The sequence below is a fragment of the Haemorhous mexicanus genome, chromosome 1 (assembly GCF_027477595.1).
Source record: "Haemorhous mexicanus isolate bHaeMex1 chromosome 1, bHaeMex1.pri, whole genome shotgun sequence".
NCBI lineage: Eukaryota > Metazoa > Chordata > Aves > Passeriformes > Fringillidae > Haemorhous > Haemorhous mexicanus.
In genome coordinates, this window is record NC_082341.1 from 137,900,927 (window position 1) to 137,928,417 (window position 27,491).

Consider the following 27,491-nt stretch of genomic DNA (forward strand, 5'->3'; position numbering starts at 1 on the left):
TATCAGGGAAGCATTCAGGCCAAAGCAGGCGGGGCTGTTTGCCATGCATGACCATCACAGCACGCAGGGAAGCAGGTCTGCAGGCCTGTGTCAGACACCCCTGCTCCTGCCACAGCCTCAGCAGGAGGGGCTGCAGCTGTCTAGCAAGCACAACAGGGCTACATCACCTCCAAGGACTCTAAAGAAATCATCCAGCTTTCATGTTTTGTAAAAAAATTCTGAACTGCAGTAACAACATAAACAGTAGCACACAGCAAATCAAACTGAAATACATACTGTGTTCAGACTCCAGGTTGGCTTTAATGGCAGACTGTCCTCAAGTACAGCAAGTATTTCTGCTCTGACCACTGCTGCATTTATAGGGAAATTGTTTTCTACTTATCTGCAAGTTAACATAAAACAACTTTTAAAGACTGTATGACTGAATCATGTTGGATTATCTAACCTTAGGCAACTGTAGTGGCATTTAGTTGAAAACCACACAGCAGTCTGTCTTGTCTAGAAAGACCTTAACAGGTAAACTGAAGAGCTTATCACTGCTTGACATGGGTCAGCTAGTAACTTCAGGTTCAAAAAAAACCAAAGCCAGAAAACCAAAACACCCATTTCCCCCTTTAATTTACTCCCTTTTCACTTGTACATTTAATTACAGTAATAAGTGTTTCTTAGACTGAATCTCCAAAGCATAAGCAATTTTATGTCTCTTAACTGGCCTGTAAAACTGTTCTGACAAATCCAAACTGAGAATTTACTTACAAGTAAAAGTTCATGAAGTTTCATAAAATCTTTCCTTTGCAGAGTCAGAAAATAAAATTTCCTACTAGCTGGCACTCATGTGAAGTACACTTGCAGCCAAAGGGTATACATTTTACCTCCAACTCAAGGGTTTAAAAAGTCCCTTTTATCTGTAGGATCCAGGCCTCAGCGCATCATTTCAAAACCCTAAAACCCCTTCTCCTCCTTCCCCCCGTTTTCAAGTAGGGAAAGTTAAAGTGAGAACATAAGCAAAGAACCTTGAAGAAATTGATAGGCTGCAGTAACACAATAAAGAAATTCTCTGACCAGTTCAAGCAGTTCATTACTCAATGCACATATACTTGCAGCAGTCTGATTTACCTTTACATTATGGATACAGCTAAATGAAGTCCAGTGCAAGAGAGCATTTGAGGTTTCTGTAGTCTTGTGCAGCCCTACCGTAGAGTCAGCACTATACAGAACTAGCTAAAGTTGAGACTTCTCAAATAAACACTATTAAAAAAGGAGCCAAAAGTTCTGTGACAACATGCAGAATTGGACTAACCCATGCTGCCTCAGGGCACTGCATGCACACGAGCTGTGACAACCTCTCCGTGCACACCCATGCCTAGTGCAGGTTAGCTGGTCGGTGTGAAGAACTGAATCTAAGGTCATGCTCTAAAAACACACTACAAATTGCCTTTTAGCCTTCCAGGAACTTACATGACTTTCACTTCATACATATTGATCAATCTCAAAATCTTTACTGTTTAACACAAAGCCGAACCAATGGGCTTGAGAAAAGAAAGCTTCTCAAATCAATCACATATACATCTACTTTATAGCTATCTGCCTAGCTCCTCCCAAAGTTAGCCTGAAAAACAGTAAAATCTACACAAAGTTTTATTGCAATCATACAAGGGATAGATACATCACGGGTCAAATACAACAAATACTATGATGCAATTTTACATTTATTAAACTACAGTTCAAAGCACAAATTTACACATTCTAAATACACTAAAACATCTAATGAAGTCACACTGGTCTCCCACTGACATTTGATATATCTGGGCGAAAGACAATAACTTTACAAGACTTTTCTAACAGGAATCCTTAGTATAAAAACTGTGTACTTGTATGTAAACTGTTGAAGAACCCAAGTGATGGGTTTCCATCTCCACTAAGTCATCCATTTTGTTGCATATTTAACGCTCAGGGGTTGAATGAACTTGATTTTTAAATTTGGACACCATTATCTAACCCTCCCACCCCCCACTGAATTGTAGCTGTAGCTTGTTTTGCCTGGTCCCCATTACTATTTTTTCAAGTTTTGAAGAGAATGAATTGAATTGAAGATTGTTCCATTTCTTCCACATTGGAATGTTGACCAGACAAACTACAGACTTGCAACTGCAGGTCTAAATGAAGCGTTAATGCCTGTTTAAGCTGCAGTGGAAAAGCGTTCTTCCGGGCTCAGCTGAATGCACGAAGGCACAAAGAAGAAGTTCTTCATCAATGTGTCTGAAGCAATTCCAGCATCTTGCATCTCATCCCTGCAGCAGAAAAGGTCAAGAGATATAACAGCATGTTTTCAGGTTCAATTTCCCTTCAGAAACCAGCCTCCACGCAGCGTTGGAAGCCAATTGCCCCCGCATGGCTTGGCCCTGGCTCAGCAGAAGGGAGCCCAGCTGTGCCAGTGCCTGGCACTCACAGAAATGCTGCCACTCGCCAGGGTGGGAGCACGAGGCCCTGCCTGCCTGGGTGCAGGAGTGGGTTACCACACTCTCCATCACCACAAGAGCATCACTGCCCTTCCTGCCTATGCTGGTGCCAACACTGCACACAAGCTGCGGACACGTGTATTAGGAAAGTTCAAAGGCTGATGTTAAACAGCTTTTGTTAAGCCAGTACAAGACTTTACAACTGCCACTGAAATCACAGGTGAGATCAGTCAGGTATTCTGCTTTCCTCTGTCAGCCCTAAAGCAAAGCAGGCATTGTATCACAGATCTCAGTTTAGTCTCAGCAGTCAAAACAACAGAGACAAAAAAAAAAAAATCCACAAACTAAAAAGGCACATTCTTGCACTCAGCATTTTCCTGTATTTGCCACTGAATGTAATTTAGAAGTGTACACTCCTGAAGGAAGCAAAAGCAACCTTGCCACTACCAAGATCATTTACTTACCAGTCACTGAAAGACATCATGTAGTAAATCAGTGGCCTCTGATAGTCGTTAAAGGCAGACTGTTCACCCAAGGTACCAGAGCCCATATTGTCAAAGATCAGCCAATCTCCAACGCTCAACTCGGGAAGAAGACAGTTTTCCACAATTTGATCAAGCTCATCACAGGATGGACCCCAAAGGCTGCTTGCAAACAGAGGCTCATCTTCCTTGTATTTCTATATGGAAATGATTGAGGCAATTCAGGCTTCAGTTTATTGAATAAGAATTTTCAAATATACAGAAGGTAATTTGATAAATAATAGGCAATTATATATGTATGAAGTGTTAAATATATATTCAATGGACAAGGATAGAAAGGACTACCTCTGAAGAATATAGAAGGACTCACCTTGTGAACCTCTGGGATAGTATTCAGTTTCTCAGACAATTTACTTGCAAAAGAACCATAAACACCATCATTTATGTAATATGTAAATACTGGTTCATCATCATTCCTGGTTTGCTCCACTGGAAGTAAAAAAAGAAGTTGTCTTGCATGCATGTTTTGTCATAAGTAGTCCTTTTGCAATCTAATTTAATTCAGCTGCTTTCTCCTGACAAGGGGGTTCCATATATACTAGAATAGGAGAATTACAAGCAGAGTAATCTGTATGAGACCAGATTATGAATCAGTTATAACATTAAGTGAGAGGCTTAATAAAATTAACACTTTCAGTAATAACCACTGCTAAGAATATAAATGCAGAGAAGCAGGAAAGTAGCTTGCTTTGCGACATGATTTTTTATGTTCTAATACAGAACCTTCTAACACACCATCTGTGATGCACCCAATATAGGTTTAACCTAGTAAGGATACAAGAAGTGCCACATAAAAGTAACAGTGAGACACACAGATAACATATGGTCAGATCCAGAAGCCATATTACAGTGCAAGAATTAGGGGATGCATTAAATATATAAACAAGCTAGGCTATCCAACTAATAGTGGGCAATTACCTGTACTGAGTCATAACACAGAAAACAAATCCAGCCCTTACCTCCAGAAGGAAGAAGTTTATCATACTCAACAGTCTTCTTTGCAATGACATTCACTGCCAGTGTAAATGCAGATGAAACATAATAACATCCAGGTTCTGCAATCACATTAACACCAGATTCCTTAGGAAAGTAGACATCCAGCAATGGCCTGATGACATGATTAACCTAGGAAATTGAAGTCAGAGGTAAGGCCAATTAACTCAGCTTACAGATGTATCACACACACACACAAACACTTCCAATCAGCAACAAGTCTGGTCAGCACACCAAATGCTTACTCTGCCCCTCCATTCTCCGAGAAACGCCTTTACCAGAGGTCCACAATTTATTAAAAAAACATGTAAGAAAACTGGTCATTCTGCTAAACACTGAAGATTGAGAACCGTGAGTCTGAGTACTACAGTCTCTTTTCACAACTGAAGTTCAAACTGTGGTACACTCACAACTGCACCAATAACTTCAATGGCCATCCAGCAAATCAGACAATGTAAAATTACATATGAACCCATAAGAATGGGCAAAGGACCTTTTCATGATGAGTTCTGAATTGTATCATGTTAGAAACAGAATTATTTAATACTAATGTTCATATCTTAGGACAGATATGTGAAGATTAACAGATATTTTGGACAAGTAACAGAACCATTAGAACTGAGAGAAAAGCCCTGATTGCTGTTAGTAACTCCTCACTTTCACTGTGCTCAATTCATGGAGCCTGTGTTTGAGACAACATTAACAGTGTAAACTGGGTATCCTGTTCTACATGCCACTTCATACTAAAGATGGCATTTAGGCCAAATCAGAGGCCAGTCAAATCAAGACCTTTAGCTTTCAGTTCCAAAGCAAAATACTGGAAATTTTCATCCAGTAGCAACAGGGCTTATGATCCAAAGCATGCTAAAGCACCCTGCCCCAAACCATGCAAGAGTCACCAGCTGGACAACAGGCAAGAAAAATCTTGAACTATTACTGCTAGGGATGCTTCAGATAGCAATTTAATCTGTAGGACACTTAAATGAGCATTCACCCAGGATGAACAGGATTAAAAAGAAGTCATGATCACCTCCAAGAAAGGATTACACTATCCATGATCAAGAATACAAACCCAACAAGTGAGATCTTGGGTTACAGTCTAACATGGAACTTAACTATGTTTCAGCTATCAATTCAAGCTACAGTTTGAAGGTTAAACACTTCAATTTCTTCAAAAGTAAGAGTTTCAACTTCCAACACATTGCGTACCTCTTCCAGCTGAAGTTCTGAACCTGTGAAGCCCCCACCAATATCCAACATGTTCATCTTAAAGCCAAATTCTTCCTAAAATTAATAGGCAGAAAGTAAGTACACGAACAACAGTAAATGCAAGAGTATTTTGTTGCTCCTTACTGTGGTTGTTTTCTGTGTATTTAAGCTTTTGAAACTACTTAGCTGAGTACATCTAATGAGGGAATAAGGGCATAGTACAGCTCCATTAAATCTAGAAGCAAAGCACTGGGATGTCAGTAGAGGCTGGTTACATAATTCTCTGCAAGCCTCACAGCAATATCAACTCCCATCTTGTGGCTTTTATTATATTCAGACAGTATTTGCTGAACAGGTGGTGTATTCTGACAAAAGACAGTTTTAGGATTTCACAAATTTTGTGACAAGACCACTGCAACAAATTTACACAAAGATCAGCAAGATCCTCAGTTTTACTGCCCCAGTATGTTACCAGCCACAGCTAAGGCACTGCAGTAATAAGAGCAAAAGACTTGCAGTCTTCTCTGTTTAGTTTACGAACTCCTCATACCGCAACAGATGCCAGCATACAATTGTTCAATTTCAATGTAACCTAAAAGCATCAGTTGTGTATTTACAGGACTGAGATTTGAATATCAAAAAGCCTTGACCCAAAGTGGGAAACTAATTTAAATAGCATGTAAGGCTACTGCCTGTCCTGCCTGTCAGTGGGACAATGTTCATTACCATAATTAGGACAAAGTTGGTTTTACCTCTACCACACATCACAAAGCAGTATTTAGTCCCTTACTAAAAGTTCAATTTCCAATGATTTCTTTTGGAAAGAATGTAGTTGGTTTGTTAATATGATTGGAATAGAATGGCTCCTCTACTGTAGCAATTGCATGTGAGCAGAGATGTACTTACAGCCATGTCAAACACACACCGAGCATCAGACAGAGCATGAATGTATGTTTGCAGATCCTTGCAAGAGCCTGAAACATGAAATCTGAAAGAAATAAAAACACAGTAAATACGCTGAACCATGCAGCTTTCAGACCAAGCAAATAATTTCATCATACAAAACAGCAACAGAAGCAATTCATTCCCAAGTGTCCCAAAACAAGCTTCAATGATAATATACAGCAACTCTGCAAAGAAGCTCAGACCACCACTGCCTGCTATCTCATTGAATTTGTACTTGAGAATTGTCTTCCTCTTAATCCTAAGAATGTCCCACAATATTCTCATCTATGAGAAACAACAGATTTACTGAATTTTTCATTCTTCACTAGCAAAGTGGCTGAAAGTTGTTCTTCAGTAGGTGCCAAAGCTGCAGAGAAGTACTGATGCCTACCACAAGCTCCTGAATCCCCTCTCATTCCTTGTTCAAGAGGTTCAAGTACTGCCATATGCACTTAGTCACTGAGGTGCTAAAACAAGTGCCAGCATTCCCATGGGATTCCTCAAGAGGCATATGGTCTACTGGTTCTACACAGACCATACACACAGCCAAGCCACAGTGTTCTCTACTCCAAGTCTACTCCTTTAAGGAATGCCATTCTGAGGCAAAGGTCACTTTTCAAACACACTTGCATGAATCCATATGTGGATTTAAAAATTGTTTAAATAAATAATGCACAAGAGCCACGTGGTTTCTATAAAAGTCAGTTAAGACACTATACAAAGAGGAATGCTTTTTCAGTAGTACCTATTTAAGACATTTGTAGTTTATGCTTTAACACCCATTTCAAACAGATACACAACAAAACATTTGTGGTTTAAATCATCAAAATCTGGCTTAACATTTTTTTATTGTCTTGATGACCCATTTGTTTGCTTGCTTTCCAAAAAGAGTTATGAGCATATGATAGATTTGTAGCTGAAGGTAGCCAGAGCAGACTTGTGCATGCATTTTTCTCAGATACAGTAAAATATCCATCAAGCTTCCTATTAAATTACCACAGATTTGTACGAACTTGGAACTCTAGGGTTCAATTTTACTACCTGCAAGCCAAAAACTTATCTGAGTATTTTGTCTTGATATGATCAAAGAGTGACATAGAACCTTAACTCTTACAAAATCTGACCTCATGTTTATCTTGTTCAAACTATCCATCCTATTCCATGCTGTACTAGCACTTCTGTTAGGATGTTTACTGCTGGAAAAATACAGATCAAGTTACCACAGAAGTTCAAGAGTACAGTTAGAGAATAGGAGAGGCTTCTAAACTTAGTTTTAATGCTGACAGAGGGCATTTATGATACTTCATTTCCTACTGTTTTGATGTCTGTAATAGTTACTTTGTTTCATACTAGTTTGTGCTTGCAAGCAAAAGCTCATGATTCTAAATTGATATGACATTGTTTGTCTGGGGTTTTTGTTGATTTTTTAAAAACCCTGTAAAATAGTGTCACCAGGGAAAAATTCTTCTCTCTTTACATCTTAAGTACATCGTACAAATATCTATTCAGCAAGCAAAGGACAATGAAGTTACTCACTTGACACCAACTATTTGGACTCCCAGCTCCTTAGCACATTCCATAAGGTGCCTACAGTTCTTCAGGGTGGTGCCAAACTTCATATTCATCTCCTCATCAGCAGTAATGTCTTCTGTGGCAATGTGCAGTAAGAGCCTAAGAGAAGGGGAAGATGATTGGGGCAGTTGGTTTACATCATCAGCACATGTGAAGCCTGAAGATTGTCAGAAGTGTGTTGATTATGTTGTCAGTACTCCAGCTCCATCGATGGATGAATCAAGGCAACCTAATAATAACAATCCTGTACAGAGAAAAAACTAGCAATTAGGGGCTAAAACATGGAGCCAACAAGGACAAGGGATTTCGAAATGCAGCAACTAAGACTCTTGCAGCAGCAAGAGTCTGTTGAGTGCTGTAATAAAAAATAAAGTTACCTTCTAATAAAGCATAGTTCCTCATAAAATCAGTAAGACTAATATGATTTTTCCCATCTCTGTACTCCTCCCCAGCCCAGAGGTTCCCCTTCAGTCACACATGTATCAGATTTAGTTAAACTCAGCATCCAGGCTGAAAGCACACCCTGGCCATATCACAGAACCTCCCCTTCCAGCTGAGCACATGGACTTGGATGAGGGGGTAAGGGTGGTCAGTCCATTCCCTGCCCCTTCTTCCAGGACACTGTAGAGCACAGAGGCAGCAAGTACCATTTCTTACATTCTTATGCAGTGGAACATCTTCCTCTGTCTGGTCAAAGCCTCATTTTGGGTAGGTTTGGCAAATTGCAGTGCTACTGCTGCCCTTTCTCTGACCTTTCTCTATGTTAAAGTAACACTTGAGGGGCAAAGACATGGTCACATCCAAACCTCTAGAGACATGCCCCCAAACCTCCCAGATTCAAACTGCTGTCCACTGAGAAAGTCACACCCCCACAAGATCAAGTAATTAGTCATCCAGTAAACTAAACAGAGGTGGTGTCATGACATACATGCAGACTGGACAGAGCACATTGCAGTTAATCAGGATGGGGAGTGTAAATGAGTGGAAGAAACTCTGCACACAGAGTGAAACAGCTCTTTACAAGACAGGTGACAAACAGACCTCAGCCTGGCCACTACAGTTGGCCTAACATCTGCCGTGACTTCTACACGTACTTTCCAAATGTTTCCTGGTGTGTTTAACATGCACTTTGTAAAGAGCAAGAAGTCCTAAGTTCTCAAACAGGTTGCCCTGCAATCCGTGTTAATTTATACCATTTCGTCTTGAGAAACTGACAAGCATTTCATTTCCTGCTTCTCATTAGCACAGAAAATTCTGTTCAAAAAATCTGTAGTCAGACAATATTTTGTGAAGCATTTGGAAAAGCGTGCTAACTGTAGCAAAAAATTGTTACAAGTCAAACTCTTTAAAATGTAATAGAAAAATTCAAATCCATATTATGATTTGTCATCTCATATTAAGATTAGTCAAAAACCCCTCCTCTTAAAGACATCCAATGTTAAATTGACAAATTGTTATAGCAGCATTTTAAGTGAATCATATTTTTCAGCAAAACCCACTGAATCTGACTTCTAGAAATCTAAGAGGTTATTAGAATCATGGAAATAAATCAACATAAAAACTAACAAAGCTCTAAAGCCACCAGTGAATAACTGGTAAAACACTAACGATTTAACACTCAGCTTTAGCATTGCCAAGGCTTTCGAATCCACCAAGTATACCAGGGCCAGCAGTTTCAGAAAAGTTTACTTATCATGCATAACGTTTTCACACAGGAATTTCTCTCCAATATGCCAAGCACAGACAGACTTCCATGAGGATGAAGTGCAATCACCAGCAACAGCAATATTAAATCTGGTAGTCTTGAACAAACAAAAAGGCTCTCTCAAATACCACCACCCCCCAAAAAAACCCACCTAAACAAAAAAAAGTCAGGTTTGGGAGAAGACACAATACTTTAATAACAACTGTTCAGAACCAAGGAATTTGTTAAGGATATCAGGAATTCAGTTTCTTCAATGACATTTATGGAAAGCTGTATCTTCAATCACTGCAAAGCACTCTAACATTCACTCAGGCTCTGGCTCCATATTTCTTAAAGGCATGGCCCAAAGCTAAAGCATTCATATGTGAGGGATGTGATGTTAAATGACAGGAGTGCCTATCAGTCCAAGAGATCATTATACAGTGCCAGCAATAAAGTTGCCTTATTTAACAGCCAGATTATCGGCTTTGGCCACTTTTCTACAGAGAGCAACTGAGCTAATACCAAAGTGACTGAAAAAATTTCTCACTGTTTTCATTGTGTGGAAATACCTGTAGGTGCATTTAATAGACCTGCAGAGTGTGCCCAAACCCCAGGTGGGATCCAGTACACATGGTCATTTGCTGGTAGCTCAGCCCTGACTTCAGCCAGAGCCACTAATATACAAACAGAACTCCCTGGAAGATAACACTGAAGCCAAAACAGAGCAGGAGGAAGCTGTTATTTGCAGATGATGAAATACTAGACTTCTGAACTTTAATCACTGAAACCTTTACATGAAGACTGCCCTAAAAAAAAAAAATTCACTTTCTCCCAAGATTTTTCCCAAACCAAGTGCCATTGTATTAGGAAGCCAAGACTCAGCAGAAAAAGATGCAAAAAAGCTACTTTCAAAGGAGACAGAAGAAGAACAGATACAAGTGATTTGTACTAAAGAAGCCATGTACTTTGCTTGCAATTCAAACCACCCAGAATACAGACAAAAAGTTTCCCCCACATTAAAAGCAAAACCAGGATTTTGACACTTACTTGGCATTTGGATGGTTACGTGAAATTTTCTTCAGCTCAATATCACTGTCACAAGTCATGATGTTTATCCCAGCTTTTGCTGCATACTTGATCTGAGAGGCTTGCTTGCAAGGGTTTGTGTATATGATGTTCTCAGGAGAAATGCCCAGGTCTTGTACCAATGCCATTTCAGACTGAAAAACAGGAGCACACCAGAGTTTGACCAAGTACACAGCACCATCTTTCCTGGAATTTTTATTATATGAGCTCTGCTACCACACTAAAGAGAAAACTATCTACTGCTTCTAGGGCAGAAGTACAGATTTTCAACAGCCAGTTACAAATGAGTTCACAGTTCAAATTTTACTTATAATCATGGCACTTAGCACCAAAGAGGTGAATTTAAACCAGCAGACAGATGAAAGAAAATAAGGCACACGGGCAAGAAAAACTTACTTTACTGGAGCATGCAAAACCAACACCAAGGGTTCCCAGAATTTCGAGTACACCTGGAGTAGAATTGCATTTTACAGGATAAAATGGCTTTATTGGTGCCATCACATTCTGCCATTGCATGTTATTCCTTACAAGCTTTCCAAGATCTCCAACATAAAATGCCTTTTTTCCAGTCTGCAAAAGGAAGAACAGGAAAATAAAATGTCTGAAATTGCAGGTTTGCTGTCAAGACAAACAACCCCAAGTCTTAAAGAACTATGTACCTGTATTTTACTCTGCTCTTAACTTTTAGATTTGACCTGGAATAATGTTTTTCTGTTCACCTAGCAATTTGAACTAGTTTAAAAAAACCAAAGGGAATACCTACCACTTCAGAGATATTATGAATGTTATTGACAATATTCTGAGATTCCTGAATAAAAAATTCTACTTAAATGCCAAATGCTGATTTTATCAAAAACCACAGATTAAGCTACATACTTTTTTCAACTTTGGATTTTCAGAAGTCTGCAGCTATTTATGGGAAGAAGATCCACTGGGATGAAAGCTTCCACAGTCTCAATGTAATTTATATCTTATTATACATGGAATAAAATCTGACACTAACATTATTTTAACATCTAATAGCTTGCTTTACTGAAAATTTGTCTGATGGTATTTTAGTTTAGGAAGTCAAGTTTGAGACTGTTCTCCACAGCTTGTGAAGAATGAAGTTCAAAAGGAATTTTAAGAACTAGACTTCATGTTAAAGGTGACAGAGTCAAGTACATAATCTTTAAGAAAATGCACAGACTTTTCTGGAACTGTTAAGTTCTGCACATCCATTACAATATAGTCTTTCTCACTATCAGGTCATGATGCAGGTGTAGTGGATCAAACTGCAAACAGATCATTCCAGATTTGTTCATAATGTGCACTCAGTAAAAGTACTGTAGGTGAATGCCCTACTGTAAATCAATTAAAGACCATCACAAAATATATGATGGATCTGAATCAAGACTGTACATCAAATGTTAATTCTAGCACTTGACTTCTGCAGATATGAAACTCTACATGTCGTGGTTTATTTTATACAAAGTCTTTATTTCTGTTTAAAAAACACAAATAGAAATTCCATCGGGTGGAAGCATACTGACCCCCTGTACGGGTCACCAGCAGGATTGGGATCTGGAGCTTTAGATCCATGGCACAGGCCTCTACCCCTTGAGCTAAAGGAGTAAATGAAAGCAGCAGGAGGCAGCTATCCTCTGTGAGCCAGCCAGTGGTTGGAGACATGACATGTTGCCAGTAGTTTACCTATTTATTTGCTAGACAGAAAAAGAACATTAGGAATCAGGATTTGGGAATCCTACACCTGAGTTCAGAAGGCCATGGAATTTAGCTATTTGCTGTACTATTGTTGACCACTTGCACATGAATATTAGTTCTGATAAACCAAGAGAAAAGTGAGCAACTCACAGGGATGGCATATGAAGAACACAGGATTTGCTTAATGAAACATTTTTAAAGTTTGCTCTTTCTACAATTTTGTCTACAGAACAAAAGCTACATCTTCCTGCCTCCTCTTAAGAAATGAGTGAAGCCTTATTCAAAAACTGACTAATGTATACACAGAATTACTCAGCTTTCTTTCCAGTTGGCTGCTAAACTTCAGTAGCTTTTACACCAGTTTTTCTTGAAAGATAGCACCTCACAATGTGCTTGTACCAGAGTTTCCAGTGGGGAGAAGGGTAACAGGAAGATGTATGAATATTAAAAATGATGGCCCACAGAAAATTTAAACATGGCTTTAAACAGGCTCAGCATACACGTTTGTCACAACTCTTCCATATTTTCAAGGAAATACCAACAAAAAGGTTCTAACTGAATATATCCGCTTGCATAATTTCAGGTGCTTGATCTAAATCCCATTGCTAATAAAATCTCTTCAAACACTGAGGTGGGAACCCGTATTTAATTACATCAGCCAGACTACTTTCCTGCTAGTCACACTCAGGGCAGTAAGAGTTGATGCCCAAATCTCCCCAACAGAATTCTGCCCAAAGCAAGAAAACAGCAAAGCAGCAGAATTAGAAGAGGAAACTACTTTATAAATAAGGTGAGTGAGGCTTAGCTGACTGTTTCTCTGTTGCTGTCAGCTTATCAGCTCTAAAATACTTTAACCTAGTTTGAAGACTTAGGGAACTAAATCAAAAGATCTGGAAAGCAAACTTACATGAGTATGTTCATAAATACAGTTGTCAATAACATCTGCAAGAGTTGCTCCTTCATCCAACAGACCAATGGAGTAATTTGCATCCTCAAGAAATCCTTTCATCTCAGCCGTATTCCACAAAGCCGACAGTCATAAACCAAGAAACACAAGGGATGGGCTTCCAAGCCTTATATCCGGGTCCTTAAATTATGCAACAAACTGTACAAAGAAGACATGTGTCAATGGAAAAAGAGGCACATGGAATACCATGCTGCTGTTTAAAAACCAGCTTTCTACACCTGATGTCCTACAAACAGTAGCACACCCTCTACAAAGACGTTTTTACTCTGCTCACCCTGCATTTGTCAGAGATATCGATAGAACAATTCTGCTGAAGCCAAGAATAAAACAGAAGCTGGGTACTTTAAATCTCACACTAACTTCCAGAAACAACTGATGCAAGGCTGTTCTTGAGAAGAATTCCAGACTGTATGTGCACTGATCTGCACTGAGTTTATGCAAACTATGAAAATACTGCGAGTGCAGCACAATTGTACAAATGCCTCAGCTCAGTTCTTCTCAAGTACAGCATCTTAGGCAATGCTAGCATTCAAGTGTGCAACTGGAAGACTGCCTGTAACAGAACATTACTAAATTTGTTCTATAAAGAAACTTGTAGCTTATTGATTAAATGCTAGCAGTGATATTTGTGCTAATGTTCTAGTTCTTTTGATACTAATTTATAACCACTGCATTTACACAATGTATTTATTAGACATTGATTTTGTTGTTATGTTCATAACATTGCCTACAACACTTAAAAATGTTAATTGCAATAGAGGTTAATATAAAGAAGCCACTAGGCTAGAAGTAATTTTAAAAGTGATAATCTTAGCAAGTAGAATTGTCATTAAAATACAGTCTAACTTTATTTGCATCTTGCTTATCCTTAGATCTTCACTGCAAATAAGCTTAGTAGTTAGTAGTTTATACAGTGTTTTCCAAAAGACAATCTAAATCCAAAGTCCAAACACTGAAAACACTGTTAAATATAGTCTTAGAATGCAGATTGACTATTTAATCTCAAGTAAAAATCAGCAGACAGCAGACAATTATCAACAGCTGACTATATACCTTCATTTGCTTTACTTGATGAATAGAACAATCTGCAGTTTACATTCCATTAGAGTTGTGGGTCTTGTTTAGAAACAGCTCATTAGCCTGCATCAACCCACTGACCACATTTTTGTTTCAGCTGTCATCTTTATGACTAACACAAGATTGATCAAAACCAGCTAACTAACTAGACTTCTTCTCTAAATGAAGACCTAAGACTTTTTTTAATATCTCAATATTTTGAGATATTAAAAATTTTTTACAAGTACTATGTAACAGAAGTTGCACAGTATTTGCAAAAAAAAAAAGTGATGGTTGTTTTCTAAAGCAGAATTATTTTTCTAATTAAAAGTGTTTATAGAAACCACAAACATTACAGCTGAAAGCCAAAAATACTTCATTAGGACTATAAAATTTAAGATAATTTTGGCTTCAAATCATCACAGGGCTATGGTATTAAACTCAGTCTTATGTTTCATCCACCGCCTCCATACAGTAAAAAAACCCCACAGTTTGCAACATAGGTTTGGTAAATGTTGTCAACAATTTGAACAAAGTTACTTTGCTGTAGTTTAATACTACCACAACTGAGCAGCAGTTGCTCCTGCTTGTCATTATGCCAAATAATGAGAGGAGCCAGCAGGGCTTTTTATATGCTTTCTGCACAACTCAAACGTGCCCCCTATGTTTGTTACAAGAGGAATTTACTGCCAGGTGAGCTAAGTCAGTGGCAGCAAGAATATTCAGTTCTGTTCAGAAGCTGAACAATAAAGACATGTACACCAGGTAAGAAATAGTTGGCTCACACATATATAGTGAGTCCTATGATTATTTAAGGGAATCCTGAAGATCCAAATCACAGAAGAGCAAGATAATTATCACATTGATGTAAGGATTTAATGAGTTATAAAAACAATGACTAGGTGGCAGACTATAATAACCAGGAAAGTCTTCAGTCTGTCATATCTCAGTATGAGACTAATAGCTAGAACTCCTAAAAAAAATACCACCACTGAACAAAAGAAGCTTGTGAACTAAGTTTGCCTTAGAATCAGTCCAACAAAGATGAACACCACAGTCATCTTCATAAAATATCCATGGTTTTCAGAGGCAGAGGACCAAAAAGGCTGAGTTATCTTTTTCCCCCAGGAAAGAAATACTGGCATCAGCTTTTCACTGCAAATTTTTTTAAGGAATTACTGTATATATAAGGGTACTACTTAGCTGGATTTTTAAATTTTGGTTGAGGTTTTTTTTTTTTTTTATGCTACAAGCCACTTCCTACACTCTAAAGCTTGCAAACAGTCAAGAGTCCCTTCCACCCCAGATCTACCCTACTGGAGGGTCTCAGCACACCCACTGGAACCAGTCACAGCTCTGAATGATTTTTAGACTCACCAGACACACCTAGCTAATTGCTTGTACCTTGTATTTCAAATGAAGCAGCCCAATGTAACCAACTGAACATTTTCCTCTTTGAGTGTGGATGTTCATCTGAGTTACAGTGGATTTAAGCCAGTTGTTTAGTAGTCTTAAAAGAAAGGCTTTTTTTCCATAGTTAATGACTGGTGTCAATAGCTGTCAGACAGATGGTGTAGAAAAACACTTTCCTTCAAAAGCTGCCCCTTTAATTTTGGGGAGACTCAGTTCAAGTAAAGCATGGGACTCTTTACCATGAACTCCCAAAGGCACCACCAACAAAAAGAACAATTATCTAGTAAGTTAGTTTTGATGAAGATTATTTCCTAAACAAGACTTGTCTCCTGCTCATTCATCAAAAAGCATCTTATGCTCAAGGGGCAGGTACCAAAAGGAATATATGTTAATACAAATTCAATGACAAACTGCAACAAACCACAAACAACCTGATATAACCTCTCCCAGCACGCTAAACAGTGATTGCTTTTTCTAAGCACATCCAAGACATGGAAGCTTTTCCATTCAACAAAATTAATCTAGTAGACAAAAAAGCTAATGTTTGTTTGACTACTGTCCAATTTCTCCTTTTTGGAATAAATTACATCTCTTCAGTCTTGACAGAAAGAATATTCTACAAATTAAAAACAAATTCCTAGAAGCACTGTTATAGCACCACTACAAGACAGTGGCTAGAGAAACAAATCTTTAAGGGGTTAATACCTTACAGTAGGATTTGGGACTCTGCTGTCACCTTATTCTGTCCTGACTGGCTCCCTCCTGAAGGGGGGAGGAGAATCAGTGATAAAATTTGCAGAAGGAAATCTAAATGATGGTTTAGGACTTTTTTTGATGTCTGTAAGATGAGTCAGAACTCATTAGAGCACAGAGCTCACTCCTTGCTGGAAATGCTGACTTGCTGCAAGTCATTATTTGACAGACTTGGTGTGGTAACACCACCCATTTTCACACCTGAAATGTTAGTCTGCACAATGCTCCAGGACATATATTTTAAGCCAAACAAAAGCTGTCAAGTGGTATGAGACTTCTACATAGGCATGTAATTGCTTTCTTTGAAGTAAGCATTACATCCTCAGGCTCTTTAACACAATGGCTTCCCAGATGAAGAACTCTAAGATAAAAGTGTACATATTTAAACACTGCAATTACTGCAGACATCTGGAATAAAAGAAAATGAAAATTCTCTGAACAGAGTCTAAACACATGCTTGTCACATGTAAGCATCCATAACACACACAATTTTCATTTCTTTTCTTTACATTGTCCAAACTATCTATTATTTGGCCTAAGAAAAAAACTTTAAAAACCCCAAACACTTACAGGTTTGGGTCTTTCATTAAAAACTTCCTCTGCAAAAAAAGACTTTGCAAATAAAATGGGCTCCAAATAATGCCTTTCAACCACATCTTATTAAACAAAAGTATTTATGACCTATAACAATTATGCTGATGCAAAAATCAAAAAGGGCTAAAAACAAATTATTCTCTCATTCCTTGCAATACTGGTTCTTCAGGGGTAACAAATCAAAAAAAGAAACATTTTGTCACTGACACCAGCAATTCAGTACCGAGCAGGTATACTAGAAAAGTATATATATTTTATATATATATACACTCTCTATACATGAGTCCTCTGCTTTCTATGCAGGGAATACCTACTTATAATGGCAGTATATTTTAAAAAAAATTCCAAGACACCATTTCAACCAACTTGCATCACTGTAATTCAGTTAGCTGAATGCAGCCACTAAGCAGCTGATGGAAAAGCTGAAACAGGTGTCTTTTCTTGCATTACTCAAGTTACCTCCCAGCACAAATCCACTGAAGGCCACAAGTAGGGTACCTGTACAGCTTAGGTCAGTTGCAGCCTACTCTATTCTCTCAGCAGCATTCCACACAGTTAAGTGAGCAATGTAGAAAGAACATTTCTGCTGAAGCAAGCAACTGGGATAGATACTAAAAACACAATGGCCCATCAGCATCTTGTACAGGAACAAAAACCTCCTTCTGCATTCTTCAAGTTTGAATACATTATTCAGACCCAAGAAGCTCACAAAGCTTACAAAAGAATGGTTACTCTTCTGAGTGCACATACACTTCCGTGGTAGCAGACCAGCACTTCTCTTTTACAACAGTGCAAACACTCACTTCCCTATTCTATCCCCTTACTTGCTCAGTCAGTGTTAGTATTTGGCCTCCCCACTGCTCCCTACGACTCCCAACTCCCAGCCCTCCTGCTCCCCAGCTGTCACCCCCAGCTCCATCTACACTAAGTTATGAAGGCTTTGAAAATTAGTGTCCTGGATTGTCAATTAGCAAGTCCAGATAGCCACTGCTTCCACTTGGCAAAGACAGGGCTTGTTAATACATCAGACTTCCACCATTTCTGACCAATCAGATGGGGCAATAAATAGAAGAGATTTTAAAGGAGCAAGACTTCAGGCCACAGTTGCTGGACTGCTCAGGGAATGAGAGCTTGAAGAGCATATGGAACTAAACCCCAAGTCTTCCCCTGCCAGTGTAACACAAGGAAAAAAGTGAGATGTAGAAAATGATAAAAGGGAAGTGAGTTTAATGGAAATGTAAGTACACCTTCAGACAGAAGATTTTTATTTTAGTTCCACTGGAACGTTAACATATAACATTACAATTATATTTAAAAGCTCACTTGACCTTTTTCCCATTAAATCACATTGCAAGGTGAACAAGACTCAAAGTACCAATTAGCTCTCTAACTTTTGCATCTTAGCTGCATTTGAGGCAATGACCTGTGCTTCAGCACACCAAAACAGGTACAGATTTCCTGGCAAACACCACTGCTACCTACATCTCCACTACATTCAATACTGAATTACTTCTATTTGTGTACAGTATATAATTGCTGAATTGATGTAAGAGATCCAACTGCAAAATAAATACACATTATCTGAACATTCAGCTGCAAATAAAACAAATCCAGCAGCATTTCCATTCTAGGGCAACTTATACCTTGTATCATTTGTCACAGCACAGGAGTCTACCAGTTAGAGAAGGAATATCTCAAAGAAGGTACCAGAACAGCCTTCACCTCAAGAGTAAGAACTTCTGTCACAGCCAAAATTCTCTTCAGAGCAGTTTTAGAAATTAAGATGCACGTATAGTACCTTAAGATTGTATACTTTATTCACTCCTTTCTAACAATTTTTCTGCCTTTCCTAGCCTTTTACTACTTTGCTTTATTCCTGTTCAAGTGCAAAATATCATGCAAGAGTACTAGCCACATACAACAGCAAACAAAAACTTGAACTGAACAGAAGCAATTTTCTCAGCTATTTTGCTTATAAAAACCACACTTTAAACATAACAGTGATATTCAGAAAATTCTCAGTGTTAACTGAATTCACTTGACTAGAGTATTCAACTACAAAGAACTAGATATATGCAGTTAATTCAGTAAGTTTCAAACAAAACAAAGAACATAACCTCTAGAGACATAGCCAGAAGTCAGGATAAACCAAGCTCATCCTGTGCCTCAGCAATTGTGGTATTTTCAAAGAACGAGTTTATCTACATTAAGTACCTTATTAGGATGCATCCTAACACATCTGGCATTTGGAGTCTGTGGTCTTTAAAAAGTACCTGGCTCAGTAAGATGAATTTAACCATTTGCAGGTTCTACATTAGAAAGCATTCCATAATTTATAGGTAGTAAGCCAAACAAAAATGCCTTCAGCTAGACAGGAAAAAAGTAGCACTGTACAAATACTGTATAAAGTGAGCTTAAATGCGTTTGTAATATCTGAGTTAAGACTATTGTTAAAAACCACATAAAACTATTTTAACAGAACATAACATCCATTTCAGAGTTTTCTGTGCTCCTTAAGATCAGCTAAGTGCATTCATGTGTTTTCCATTATCATGGTCTTGTTTTCCTTTAATACCTATTTGCCACTTCAAAATATAAAGGCACTTATAATTGGTACATTTTCCATCCAACATTAAATTCCACATTCTACTGTAACCCCACTACAACTATTTGTGGAAATGGATAGTAATTAACAAATAATGGAGACGGGCATTTGGGAAGGCACACCCTTTATGATCAGCCTTAGTTACTGTTTACAATAGCAAATCTTAACTATTTCAGTATAAACTACTCAAACTATACCGTACTCAGCAGGTCATGAGCTGATGTTAACAAGTCATGCAGTCCAATTCCTGATTTCAGAATTATCCCTGAGAGACTGAAGTTACAGCATTTTATTTTAGGATTTTTACAGCCAACACCCCTAATTCAGAAAAGTAGCTTTATTTACCAAATTTACTTCAGAATTTCATCAGATAATTGTACTGAGAAACATGTTAGGTGAGTAAAATGTTTCATTTAGTCCCCATCGCCATCCTAAATGAAAGTCCTATGAAATTTTGTTAATCTACATCCCGATCTTGCTTATCAAAATACAAGCTGTATTTTTGCAAGTGCTTATCCTCCTGCACACAGAGGAAGAGAGACTTACATGGACAAGTTAGGAGATGGAACCCTACTATCATCAGCTAGGTTCCCAAGGTGGCTCAGCGTTGAAGTCGAACTGCTCTCTATAAAGCACTTCTCCTAAGCCCTCTGGATAGTTGTAAACTTGATCAGAGATTTTGCCCTGTAGGGAGAAAAATGCACACAAAAATCAATTTCATAGCCAGAACAGAATAAAAGCTTTATCATAAAACATGTAACAAATGCCTTTTCAGTAGTGCTTTTAGGGAGACTTGCAACACCCCACCATGAAAGTTTATAATCACAAACACCCAGTTTTCAAGAGTTAATATAAACTCTGAGCCAGAACAAGCCAGAAATACAAAGAACTGCTAAAACACATGAGACTGCTTATTTTACTTATCTTTCACAGTCTGAATGAGAAGATTTTCAAAACTAATGGCAAAGATCTCTACATGATCCTGCTGTAGGGTAGTATGCCTTAACACTGGATTACTCTCCCAGAAGTGTTTTTAACCCTGTAACCACTGCATTCTTCCCCTCCCCACTTCCTTTCTATTTTAGAATTCCCTTGCCACGTTCCTTCTCCCTCTGCTGTGAATGAACACGGCATGTGGGTGAAAAAGCTATGTGGGTGAAAAATAGTGCTTTATATAGTGAAACTGAACACCACACAGACAAATCCAGAAATGAGCAAGACAGTAAAAACAAAGAAACTTATGCTTGCCTTCAGGAATGAGGAAACATTTCAGCTGGCCCTTAAAGGCTATTACACACATCACCCAAGCAGTATTTTAAAGTACAAGAATAGCTTACTCAAGGTAAAGTAATCACAAACAGAACAAACAGAACAAAGAGCATAAAAGCAGTCAAGGAAACATTCATTAGGCCTGTCGAGAAGTTATTCCTCCTAAAAGCAACAATAATTTTCATGGAATTAAATACACTACCAAATTGGTCACATGTAAACCCAACATACAACAAAGTTACTACAAATTCACTGTGATATATGGCATGAAACACAGAACATACCAACCTATTGTAAAAATGAACCTTTGCTACTTTCATTATTTAAGTAATACTACATGGGCTGACTACAAAAGCCTGACTTCTGGGAATCACCCAACACGAAAGATCATCTTCACAGCCATGTTAGTTAAACTCCTGAAATATACTTTTCCAGTTATTCTTGCTATTGGAAAACTAAACCAGTCCACTCCATAAAGTACTGCATAACACACAGCAGTAATGCAACTTGAGGGTAACTGTTTCACAGCAACTCCCACAGAGCAATCCCTGCAGCTTTACCACATAAATTAGCATTTACAAGCATGCAACATTAAAAACAAACCTCAATGCTTCGAAATTGAGATATTACGGAATTTTGCCAGCTAGAATTAATGCATATGTATTACATTTAACCTTATCCCTTTCTTTCACTAAAGCAAGAAGTCAGTAACATTTAGTTCCGCACACAACAGTTTCACAAAAGGAAGGTGTTGTCAACATCTAAAATTAACTGGTAGTTACACTACTTCCTACTGCTGTTCTGATTATACTCAAGAATTCATACAAATTTTCCAGTGATAGGAATTAAGTTTACCTTCCCAGCCAAACAAATCATTAAACACAAGTGCTTCTAGGTAGAGCACATGACCTTCAGTGCCAAACTTAAAATGCAATGCTTAGCTAAATATCACCTGCAATATTATGCCAATAAATATTCTCCCATGTCACAAGGAGGAAAGTTTACAGCGAAAATTCCTGTGGAACAGAAATGAAACCCAACAATTTTCTGTAGGAACAGGCAACTTTGAGCTGTGCCGAATTCTGTCTTTCACAACTTCTCTTAAATAAGAATTATTCATGTAAAGGATCTACACAAACATATACAAAATAGTCTGACTGCTCTTTGTGTGCAGCTTTGCCCCTTCTAAACATTCAGAGGAAAATGGAACAATTTGAGCCTTTCCAATTGCAGTCATTTTAGCCTATTTTAACCAGCAGAAAGGGATTTTGCTGTCGTGTGGCAAAGCTGGGCTACCACTTAAAGCAGAAGTGTATCAGATGTCCATAACACATATGAGCGAACTCAGTTTTACAGAAATTGCATGTTATCAACCACAATGAAGCATTCCTCATTTAAGGGTTTTAAAGTAGGTATAAAAGTATTCTTTGCTAAGCAGTGAGCTTTGAGTTGTGGGAATAGTCAGCAAGGTAGCTCTGCCTTTTAATATTCAAGTGACACCTATATGCATGTGTTTATCTCTCATCTCTTGGTACACTCTACTAGCAGGTTCCTGAAGTTTAACTCAGCTCAAGCAACAACAGTCAAAACTCACCTGAGGACCCAAATCAACCCCCAGCTGTCCACAGCACACAGTTTTGTCAGAGCACCTGCATCCCTGCAGCAAGCCCTATAAGTGCCCAGCAGGGCTGGGCTTTTTCCAGTTCACGGGCCCCCCTTACCTCCCCATGCCAACAGGCCTACAAAACCAGGCATCAATCCATTTTCTTAAAAAAATTTAAAAATCCACTGCATCTGTTTGTGAGAAGAGACCCTTTAGTGGCTTGAGCTAAAATATCCATTAACCAAACCCTAAAAATCTAGAATTACAATGACCTTGCATATTTATACCAAGTGACAGACTTAAAGGCACCAAAGTTACTCTGGTTCCCAGAAAAACCTAGGTATTTTTGAGTTACAGTAAGTCTCTTCCAGAGCAGGGAGAGGACACTGTGGCAAGGGGATCCCTGGGGGGAAGCAGGTCCTGAAGGAAGCACAGGTCCCTGAGTTCTCCATGAACCACACTCCTGCTCCTGTGCTACATCAACAGCATCTAGAGCTGAAATCTACCATTATACCTAAATTAGCGCACTACATGATTAAGCCTCGCTTCTAGGAAGGGACAGTCTTAATTCTCTTCCAGAGCACTCTGTCTCCCCTTTAATTTGGAGAGATGGAATAATTTCCAGCAGCACTGCTGCAATCACACACCTGCAGCAGCCTTCCAGGCAGCACAAGCTGCAGGTCCAGGGGCTGGCTGCAGGGCTGAAAGGCAGTAATCCGCCTCTTGCCTCCAGTAAAATTGCGCTCACGGGAGAAACATTCCCACAGCTTCTCACCACCAAACAACACCCTCCCCCTCCCAAAGACCCTCCTTTTTCTGGGGTTTAACAGCCTTCCCCTGGAGCTCAATGCCCAGCAGGAGAGATGGGGGAGAGCAAGCTGGGGGTCTTGGCCTAGAGGAGGCAGAGAAGGGAGCTCACCACAGCCAGAGGCACATGGGGAAGGGGCTGCCTTGTCACAGGCATCAGCCACAGCAGCAGCAGCAGCATTGTTCGCACGGTGACAGGAAGGAAAGAACTAGACTGGACCAGTCCAGACTGGAACAAACCCCTCCTACCATCACCATTATTCACAACCCCCACCTCCCCCCCAGCACCACTGCCTCCCACGTTTATCCAAGGAAGAATAATGGGCAAGTGCAGTGTCTTCAGAGACAAAAATCCGGCAGCTGGGGAGGGCAGAAGAAGTAGGGCAGGACTACCCCCCCAACCCACTCGCACACAAGAGACCCAGTCACACATCTGACTAGAAGGCAGACATTTCTATGCTATTTTATTGGCCTTCACACCGTGTCTTCATTCAGGGCGGCTATAACCGACTGGGACTACACAATTGTATCCTCATTAGTCACCGGAGACTGCTGCAGAGGTCTGAAACGCAGTGCTTCTCCTGCCTACAGGCACAAGGCAGCTGTGCAGTATTCAGTACTGCAGGAAATGCACTTCAGAAAGGCTCAAAAGGTTTAAACTCACTTTCTTCCCTCTTCACCACAACCAGGTAACCCCAGCACACACAGGCATCTTCATGGGCTCAGACTGATGACTGGAAAAGATCTGCAGTGCTGTCCAGTGCTCAGACATAACAGCATCCTCTTCAGCCACACCACGATCCTGCACTTGCACCGTCCCACTTATGCACGCATGAGCCCGCTCGCTCACCATGCCTTCAGCTCCCCTCCACCAGGAACAGACACCTCTACTGATCTCCCACCACTGTAACTGTGCTGACCTCCTACCAAACACTACCCAACAGGGAACGGCACTGCAGCCAACACGCACACACTTCGGATACCCCAACATTCGGGTGCATGCACGAACTCAGCCGGCAGCTGAGCAGGGACCAGAATCTCTTCTCCACACTTTCCAAAAGCCACTAGTACACCAGTGGCCAAATGGACCACAATACATTGGCAGAGACAGCCAAGCCAAGAAGGTTGAGCTCAACCAAGAGACCTCCAAAAGGACCAGCGGCACCAAACCTGCTACTGCTACACTAAGGGTCTAACCAAGGGGAAGGGTAAAGGGTGCACCCGTGAAACGACCAGAGAACTACTCCCCGGGCAAAGGGAGGGGACTGCTAACGGGAGGGAAGGGCTCCCCTTCCACACGCCGGGTGACCCCACGGCCCTGCTGCGTGAAGGCAGTCCCGGAAAGCGTCACTTGTGCAATGCCCTTATGACTCGTGCGTTGCTCTGACAGCCGGCGCTGCCGCCCTGCTCCTCGGCGTGGCCCTTGCTGACCATGCCCGGGGGACAGGTGAGGAGGCCTCGTGCAGGCGCAGCTCAGGTGAGGGGAAAAGTGGAGCATGGCAGCGGGAGCCCGGATGGATAATCACGCTCACAGAAGCACAACATGGCCCCTGAGAAGCAGGCGAGGAGACGCCGCGGCCATGCCACCAGCACTTCTGCCTCTGCCCCTGTCAGGCTGCCCAGCCCTGAAACCTGTCACACACGGCTGCCCCCGGGGGCTCGGGGGAGCTTTACCGCGTGTGGGTCACACGTGTAAAGGGACCCTGCCGCACCCGCACCGCAGCCCGTGCTGCCAGCACATGCTGCTGCCACAGGGCATTGGGCAGCCCCTCGCCCTGCGGGATCCAGGCGAGGATGCCCCTCGGCCCCCGCTCCCAGGCAGGGGCGCCCTGCGAGAGGCAGCAGCGCCCGGTGGGCGCGGGTCTCCAGTCGCGGGCAGTGCCCCGGCTGCGAGGGGGAAGACACCGTACAGCCCCCCTCCGCAGGAATCCGCCATGTTAGGGCGGCCGCCGAGTCCCCGCTGGCCGCGAAGCCGGCGGCCCCGCTGCCCTTCCGCGACCCGAGGACTGCGGGACAAGGGGACCGGCGGCACCGCCGCAGCGTTCCCCCGGCGCCCGGCCTCCGCTCCCGCCCCGTCACCGCTCGCACGCAGCGCTGTCCGCCATGTTAGCGCGGCGGCCGTTGACCCTCCGCCCGCCGCCGCCGACACCCTGCCGGGTGCGGGGGTCCCGCTGCCCGCCCGCTCGGCCCCCGCACTGCGGCCCCGCACCGCCCGGCGCGCCGGGGTACGGGGGGAGCTCCGGCTCTGACTCATTCCGCCGCTCTCCATCTGCCGCTGCCGGTGGCAGCCGGTCTCGCCCCACGCCGCCGGGCGGAGAAAGGGCAGCGGGAGGAACCGGCCCCATCCTGAAACCTCCCCGGCAGTCACCGCCACGGTACGGCCCGCTGGCTGCCCCGCCACCCTTTCCGGGCACCACGATCACCGCTGCCCATTCCTCCCTGCACTGCCCCGAGCCCCAGGCCCCGGGCAGAGGGAAGCCCCTAACGCTACCACCCGCCGCCGGTGACCACGGACGCCCCGGCCCGGTTCGGAGCTCGGAGTGGGCGTCGCCACCGCTTCCCTTCCTCACTCCCACCACCTCCCCCACGGGCGGCGAGAGCCCCAGGACTCCCGCTCCGGTACTCACGTGAGATAACGGCCCGAAAGATTTGGTAAATCGTCTTCTCTTTTTAGGCGGAATTTTTAAAGAGGGATGTGGGAACCTACAGCAGAAATACAGGCGGCGGCAGCGGCGCCTTCCAGGGCCATAGGCTGCGGGGGCGGCCGGCGGGGAAAGCGCAGCGCAGCGCTGGGACCAGAGGGCACAGGCGAAGAGAGACAGAGCCGGAGCGGGCCGGGGGTTGCGGCAGCGGCGAGAGGAGACGGGAGCGCGGCCGAGGAGCTGCAAGCGAGCGGAGACACGGAGCGAGAAAAAGGGACCGTCACCGGCAGCGCTTTTATAGAGCGGGCGGGTGGGGCGGGACCCGGGCTGCCGTCACCGCACCGGGGGCGGGGTCCGCCGCCTTCCCCCGCCGTAGCGGCCGTGGCGCGCTGGGCCGGGGGAGTGAGGCTTGTGTCCGCGGCGGGGCTGGCTTGTGTCCGCGGCGGGCCGCCCGCCCTGGCTGGCACCGAGAGCGCTGTAGGAGCGGTCAGGTCTTTGGTTAGCTCCTGACACAAGCCAGGACAGGAACACCGTAAGCATCCCCCCGCGATCCCGGGCAGGTGGTTACCATACATATCTTCACACGGCATTTGGGATCTGTGCTTCTGTCATGGCTTCCACTAACTCGAGACCCATTCTGTGTCACTACGGCTTTGAGCAGATGGAAAAAGAACCTAGGGTTTAATGTTCAGCCAGAGGCCTCGTTCGTCGAGTTAATAACAGCTTGACGGCTCACCCTGATTCCCTGGGCATTGATAAGCTGCTCATAATGCTCACCAGAGGAAACTAATTACACTGCATAGCTGGCAGCCTCTGTCTCCCAGCAATTTCAGGCCTTCAAGAATCCTGTAAGTAAATACATGAATGGAAAGCTTTAGCTGACCCATAGAATTCGCACAGAGTTTCAGCACTCTGGGACATCTTCAGCACACCTCAAAGTCTTTAGTTCTTTCTTAACACCCTCATGAGGGAGCGTTGCTCAGCTGTGAGGAGAAAAGAGCCACCCAGAGATAACATGCCTCAGTTAAAAGTCACAAAACTGTTCCATAGTGGAGCTGTGGATGAACCCTGATCTACCAGCCTGCTCTGCCATGTCAATTTTACTAAACCACACAGGGCTGCTTTTAAAAATATTCATTCCAGCAATCACAATTCTTTTCAGATATAAAAATATGTAGGTATGCAGTTCACTGAAACCCACCAAGAGATATTCTTGTTCTGGAAAGTACTTCTTCCTCCCAAGGCAGAATTATTTTCTTTTTGAAAGGTATGTTAGTGCAGTATGCATTTTTTTTTTCCAAAGCAAATTTGGGTTTGTTTACTTGTATAGCAGACAGAATTTAGAAAAGGAATTAATAGATACACACCTGTCATATCGTCAGAAAAAGAATGGGACTGAGGTTCCACAGCACACAGAGATGGAGTTTGTTTACTCTTTTCATCTGTTACCATGTTCTCTTTTGCAAATAATTTTAAATGACGAGGAAGTGAACTGAGAAATATATGAAGTCTCATTATCATGTCTTCTTTTTTGTGATAAGAGCACTAGTAGGTTATAGATGAAGTTAGTAAAAGCAGATACATT

General features: G+C 41.7%; 1 protein-coding gene across 2 annotated transcripts; it reads right to left on the bottom strand.

The window, feature by feature from the left end:
- Positions 1-276: 276 nt before the first annotated feature.
- AZIN1 (antizyme inhibitor 1) lies at positions 277-26,183 on the bottom strand. 2 transcript variants are annotated; one of them, XM_059864995.1, is made up of 12 exons: positions 25,892-26,183; positions 20,132-20,269; positions 13,105-13,302; positions 10,890-11,063; positions 10,455-10,627; positions 7,685-7,819; positions 6,110-6,191; positions 5,204-5,278; positions 3,961-4,126; positions 3,312-3,430; positions 2,924-3,138; positions 277-2,291 (listed from the first exon to the last, which is right to left on the bottom strand). In XM_059864995.1, the coding sequence occupies exons 3-12, from the start codon at positions 13,204-13,206 to the stop codon at positions 2,180-2,182; spliced, it is 1,353 nt and encodes a 450-aa protein (XP_059720978.1). In that variant the 5' UTR covers positions 13,207-13,302; positions 20,132-20,269; positions 25,892-26,183; the 3' UTR covers positions 277-2,179. The 2 variants fall into 2 exon arrangements, with proteins under 2 accessions (XP_059720978.1, XP_059720987.1); XM_059865004.1 differs by lacking the exons at positions 20,132-20,269; positions 25,892-26,183 and adding an exon at positions 12,026-12,196 and having other exon boundaries at positions 13,105-13,243.
- Between the last annotated feature and the right edge of the window lie 1,308 nt (positions 26,184-27,491).

Bases quoted from the DNA above. Each gene is read 5' to 3' on its own strand.
- AZIN1 (XM_059864995.1), bottom strand. From the start codon at position 13,206: ATGAAAGGATTTCTTGAGGATGCAAATTACTCCATTGGTCTGTTGGAT. The intron at 7,820-10,454 runs GTAAGTGTCAAA...CCCTTCTCTTAG, and splicing joins CGTAACCATCCAAATGCCAA to GCTCTTACTGCACATTGCCA. The intron at 2,292-2,923 runs GTAAGTAAATGA...TTTCTGCTGCAG, and splicing joins ATGATGTCTTTCAGTGACTG to GGATGAGATGCAAGATGCTG.